Source organism: Oncorhynchus mykiss, chromosome 7, assembly GCF_013265735.2.
Source record: "Oncorhynchus mykiss isolate Arlee chromosome 7, USDA_OmykA_1.1, whole genome shotgun sequence".
NCBI lineage: Eukaryota > Metazoa > Chordata > Actinopteri > Salmoniformes > Salmonidae > Oncorhynchus > Oncorhynchus mykiss.
Window position 1 is genome coordinate 58,690,258 of NC_048571.1, and position 6,370 is coordinate 58,696,627.

Sequence of the window (6,370 nt, forward strand, 5' to 3'; positions counted from 1 at the left end):
TGAGCCGGCCTGTGACACATCTGACTGCACAATCCACTGTCTCATCAACTAAATCACTAATATCTTAATGCTTATATTTAGGTTGGGGAGAATGTGTATGTTCAACTCAGGAGTGGAGCAGTTGCCCTTGATGATCCCGATGTTGTCACTACTTTCAGTGGTCATCTTCTGTTTCCAAGGTGAAAAATGGGCACAGGAGTGGAGGAGTGACCAAGGTGAGGCCTCTGACAACCACAATGGGCTCTGTCAACTATTAATAGCAGTAACATAATTACAAATCCTATTTTTATTCTAGCTCTCGACATGATAGTATTCGTAATCATTATGCTATAAATACAAAAATACTAGGGATTTAGTTTTTAATCATCGTTTATGCAAATAATTTATATTTGATGAGCTTTCAGTTTTCAGAATATGATGAGCATGATTAAAAAGAGTTCATGATGTGGTAATGATGTATAATGTATAGAGGTACTTAGAAATGTAATCAAACGTACGCTTGGCCCCGTCTTCATTCTTTATGAAGATTTTCCTGAGTTACAGTTCCTAAAAGGAAATTAGTCATTTGAAATAAATTCATTAGGCCCTAATCTATGGCTTTCACATGACTGGGAATGCAGATATGGATCTGTTGGTCACAGATACTTTAAAAAAAGACACTTATCCATTGTGCCGAAGGTGAGCATTTTCCCACTGAAATCGGTTACGATGCCGAACTGCAGTCAGGTCAAGAGCCTGGTGATGACGATAAGCATGCAGATAAGCTTCCATGAGATGGTTTCTGACAGTTTATGTAGAACTTCTTCGGTTCTGCAAACCCACAGTTTCATCAGCTGTCTGGGTTGCTGGTCTCAGATGATCACAAAAATGAAGAAGCAGGATGTGAAGGTCCTGAGCTAGCATGGTTACACGTGGTCTGCAGTTTTGAGGCCGGTTGGACGTACTGCCAAACAACGTTGGAGGTGGATTATGGTAGAGAAATGAACATTAAATTCTCTGGCAACAGCTCTGGTGGACTTTCCTGCAGTAGTCAGCATGACAATTACATGCTCCCTCAACTTGAGACATCTGTGGCATTGTGTTGTGTGACAAAACTGCACATTTTAGAGTGTCCTTTTATTGTCCCCAGCACAAGGCTCACCTGTGTAATGATCATGCTGTTTAATCAGCTTCTTGATATGCCACACCTATCAGGTGGATGGATTATCTTGGCAAAGGAGAAATGCTCACTAGCAGGGATCTAAACACATTTGTGCACAAAATCGGAGAATTAATTTCAGCTCATGAAACGTGGAACCAGCACTTTTACATGTTGCATTGATATTTTTGTTCAGTATAAATATGGTTCCATAGAACTACGATCTGTATTACATAAATATTTTGTTCGATTTCAGAATCGATGCCTGACTGAGGTGGAGAGAAACATTTTTATAAATATTGTTTACTTATCTTCAGGTCAAAAGATTTTCATGACACCCAAAGGTGAAACAATAAATGTACTTCAGGATAATATATACATACTGTATTTATTTAAAAAATAATAATCTAATAACCAATTACACATATCTACCTTATTTCACAATAAATCATATTTTAGTTGTAGCTTTGAGCATAAACCCTATGTAGGACTTGTGCACCAACATCTATAAAACAAATGCATGTTTTGGTGTAATGCATGTTATTAGCAGAATATGAAGAATTTCCGTTTTCATGAAGAATTGTCATGACAGAGACGTGTCTAACCCCCATTCAAATGACCAATAGCAGAAGGATCAGCCATCATATCATAAAATAACCGTGGTCCGTGATGGACCTTAGTTTGAGGCAGATAAAAACACTTAATGTGTATTTTACTGCACTTACACTTGGCTGTAGCTTACTCTAAAATAGCTACGTGTTTTTGAGGAATCAATTTCCCTGTTTAGATTAAAATACCATACATGCACTTGACTAATTTGAGTCCCTTGATGCACCTGCTGTGGGCTAAATTAAAAATATTGAGCAATACTGAAAGAAAACATACATCTCTGATACTATTCAAAGGAAACTTTCATGTCTGGCCTTGTGTTCAGAAAAGCATGAAAGAGTATTGGGGAGGTACCCATCAACAAATTCCCAGGAGTATTATAGCAAAATGCCCTAGTTAGATAGAAGGTGGAGGACATTGGTGACATTTCCTATATAGGAATTTGCATTATAAGCATAACAGTATTATTCATTACAGTACTCTTCCACTAGTTTCCTATAAGTACATGTTGAGATTTCACAAATTTACACAATATGTACAAAAATACATACTTTGGGCAGGAAGTGCTTGCAAAAGACAGACAATAACATGATTCTGGCGTTCTTCACAAGAAATACAGCAAAATGAAAAAACATGAAATAAAATAACATCAATCAATACATTTGGACATATGAACCAGAAATACTTTAAAAAGCTATTGTGTTGTTGGGGTCATTTTTCAATGAGTCCTCTCAATGTGACAGTATATTGTAGTAGATTCAACCTCTACCATAAACAGTATGTTTTCATAATTTCAAGATGTCATCAAGACAAGAGGGGTTAAGGGTAGACCCAGAGGCAGGGCTTTGATTGGTCCATTTCAGTGCTGTGGAATGTCATACAGGAACTTACCTGTCCAGACGGTGAGCTCTTATAGCAAAAGTCCCCTTTACACCAAAAGGTCATAGGGTTTTAGAGGATGTCCTTACATGACTCACAAATGAACATGGATGCATCATTTGTACTGCTTGAATGTCCCTCCCTTACCACAGGAAGAACACAAGCCCCCTTACATTGAAATCATTAGTACATCGGTTAACCATACATGGATCTCATGCATTTATTTTTACAGTATGCATTGGTAATGGATGCAATAAAAGAGGTTGTTTAATTTCCCCCTGCATTTGTCTAGAGTATTGGTTATGTATTCCTCCAGGTAAGTATCCACTCTGTGTCCAGTGTCTGTGTGGGTTCCTGCGAGAAGTAGTGTTTGCTGTGGTTCTGTCCCGAATGTTGGCTCCCTGGCAGCTGTGACTGTGTGCCCTGAAATCACTGGTCTGACTTACACTGCGTACCCACCACTCTCTTCTTGGCTTGGTAGAAATCTGCAGAGACAGAAACCAATAGAGGCCTTGTCAGCATTGGACTTCGTATTCAAAACGGAATTTTAAAGTAAACCAGCAGTTCAACCCTACCAACTTATAACCCATCCCCAAAAACCAACCTCTACATCCACACACGACACAAACGCTCCTGCCTGTGAGGTTGGTCTGTTTAGTCTTCGGTCTGTTTCGTGGTCAGTCTGTTTTCATTGTGGTTGGTGTTCTCCTTCTTGTCTGGTGTTTTCTCCAGATTCTGGTGGTTGGCTATGCACTTCTCAGGGGTGCAAGGGATATTCTCTTTGCCACGGTGCAAAGGCCCTGCCCTGACCCTCCCTGTGATGGCCACCAGGCCTCCCTCCATCTGTGCCTCCCCCTGACCCAAAAGGCAGGGTTGGTAGAGGAGAGGCAGCTTGGTGCTTAGAACCCCCTCCCACTGGAAGTCTCCCCCAGCCAGAGGCTTCTCTGACAGGAAATCAAAGCCCCAGCGGTGGCAGGCGTCCTCCAGGTCTCTGCGCAAGGCATTCTGGTACTCCTGCTGCAGCTGCTCATGGTCCACTGGGCCAAACAGGTTCCGTCTGGCAGGACCTTTCCCCAGGGAGCTCAGAATCCACTTAGAACTGGCCATGGTTGTTCTGGTTCTACACTGCAGGGGACAAAGGGAGAGAACAGCATGGTTATTTAAGTATACGGATATCGACTTTTTATTTTAATTTTTTACCTTTATTTAACTAGGCAAGTCAGTTAAGAACAAATTCTTATTTTCAATGACAGCATAGGAACAGTGGGTTAACTGCCTTCTTCAGGGGCAGAACAACAGCTTTGTACCTTGTCAGCTCGGGGGTTTGAACTTGCAACCTTTTGGTTACTAGTCCAACACTCTAACCACTAGGCACAGCAAGAGCAAACAGTAATGTCATCAATAAGATCATCAAAAAAGATCTCATGTCAAACCTGATCTACACTACATGACCATTATTTACACTACATGACCATTATTTACACTACATTTACACTACAAGGCCCAAAGCTCATCCAACATCTCATTCCCCCTACCCTTCTTTGCTGCTATAACAGCCTCAACTCTTCTGGGAAGGCTTTCCACAAGATGTTGGAGGGACTTGCTTCCATTCAGCCACAAGAGCATTAGTGAGGTCGGGCACTGCAGTTAGGCCTGGCTCGCAGTCAGGCTCGCAGTCAGTGTTCCAATTCATCACAAAGGTGTTCGATGAGGTTGAGGTTGGGGCTCTGTGCTTCAGCACTCGGCGGTCCCGTTCTGTGAGCTTGCGGCTGAGCCTTGTTGCTCCCACCGTTCCGTTTCCACCTCACAATAACACTACTAGTGTAACAGCCCGGGCGCGAACCAAGGACCCTCTGCAAACATCAACAACTGACACCCACGAAGCATCGTTACCCATGGCTCCACAAAAGCCGCGGCCCCTGCAGAGCAGGGTCTCAGAGCAAGTGACGTCACCTATTTAGCGCGAACACCGCTAACTAGCTAGCCATTTCACATCCGTTGTTGACCTTTTCCTTACCCATCGCTCCACAAAAGCCGCGGCCCCTGCAGAGCAAGGGGAAAAAACTAATACTTCAAGGTCTCAGAGCAAGTGACGTCACCGATTGAAACGCTATTTAGCACGAACACCGCTAACTAGCTAGCCATTTCACATCCGTTACACTAGCAGGGCAGAAATTTTACAAACTGACTTGTTGGAAAGGTGGCATCCTATGACGATGCCACGTTGAAAGTCAGGGAGCCCCTACAGTAAGGCCATTCCACTGCCAATGTTTGTCTATGGAGATTGCATGGCTGTGTGCTCGATTTTATACACCTGTCAGAAACGGGTGTGGCTAAAATAGCCGAATCCACTCATTTGAAGGGGTATCCATATACTTTTGTAAATATAGTGTACATTGTTTGAGTTGACAGTTTGTTGAAATATCCTTAGTATGTGACACAAGTCCATTTCTTGTGTCTTCTACTCTATAGAATAGCAAATCTAAAAGTGCTTAAGTTAGATTTAAAAAAAAAAATGTTTCACTTCAATCAGATGCCTCTGAACTTGTGAACAAAGGTAAATATGATAGATTATTGCTATGTAAGACCAAGACTGTTTCTCTCAGATTTAAACATCAACAACTAAGGTAGCAACCCAATTAAAGTATCTTAAATCGGCCTATCATATCACCAACAATCAAACTGAAACAAATGTTAGTAAATGGCATCAATAAATCAGATATTCCAATAACAACCAAATATCACACCATAATCACTGAAACACTACTAGCTAATGCAACAAGATGTAAGAAGTTGTATAGTTAGCCTTCCCCAACCAATAAAGAACTTACCATTTATGCACAAGTAAATCTCTCTCAAAAAACTGGACTGTGTGTTCAGGATGCTGCAGTTCTATTTAACTGCTTGCCATCAGACTATGATTCATAAAGCCCTCCTACTGTCCTGATCTAGTACAGTACATGCCTGGGCAAACCTCTATAGCGACATGTAAAGACAAGTCCTGGACGTCAACTCTTGTGGCTGTAGTACTACATATAACCACTAGGTGCCAGTGTTAACCCATAACTTTCGTTTTTGACAAACAAAATACAGAGATCCACAAGCACTTTTTGATTGTGCAAAATGCACATTCCACAGTTGTAAATGTTTCTGAACATTTGCTCAAACATCGTTCTATATTTGTTAAAATGTTCGCTTTATTTGTGAGCTATATTGAATACATATACAGATCAAGGTTAATTGGTGAAATATTTTTACACATTTACAGATCCTATTTTATTTACTAAATATATTCATAGATCATAGTTTCATTTGTGAATCATGTTGAATATACGCACAGATAATGATAGACATTTACAGATTAAAGAAAATAAATCTCACTCCAAACTAGCTTCGTGAAAACTTGTCTGATGTCAGGCAACAATACAGAGTTAACTACAGTAGATGAATAGATGCTGAAATTGGGTAAATCTATGTCACGTGTCAAACTCATTCCACAGAGGGCCGAGCGTCTTCGGGTTGTCGCTCTTCCCCTGTACTTGACTGATGAATTACGGTCACTAATTAATAAGGAACTCCCCTCTCCTGGTTGTCTAGGTCGAAAGATCATCGGTTGAGAAGATGGTTGGAAACTGAGGTTTTGTTTGAAACTGCTAGTGAGTCGGGTGAAGCTAATAATACAGAAAGTGAGAATACTAGGTTACAGTGGCGAAGAAAAAGGGAAACGAGAAGTAAAGCAGTATT

The 6,370-nt window shown here is 41.0% G+C and overlaps 1 protein-coding gene across 2 annotated transcripts; it reads right to left on the bottom strand.

The window, feature by feature from the left end:
- Positions 1–2,970: 2,970 nt before the first annotated feature.
- LOC110528083 (cyclin-dependent kinase inhibitor 1) lies at positions 2,971–5,599 on the bottom strand. Of its 2 annotated transcripts, none has more exons than XM_021609880.2 (3): positions 5,458–5,599; positions 3,231–3,751; positions 2,971–3,111 (listed from the first exon to the last, which is right to left on the bottom strand). In XM_021609880.2, the coding sequence occupies exons 1-2, from the start codon at positions 5,458–5,460 to the stop codon at positions 3,281–3,283; spliced, it is 474 nt and encodes a 157-aa protein (XP_021465555.2). In that variant the 5' UTR covers positions 5,461–5,599; the 3' UTR covers positions 2,971–3,111; positions 3,231–3,280. The 2 variants fall into 2 exon arrangements, with proteins under 2 accessions (XP_021465555.2, XP_021465556.2); XM_021609881.2 differs by lacking the exon at positions 5,458–5,599 and adding an exon at positions 4,162–4,211.
- Positions 5,600–6,370: the final 771 nt, after the last annotated feature.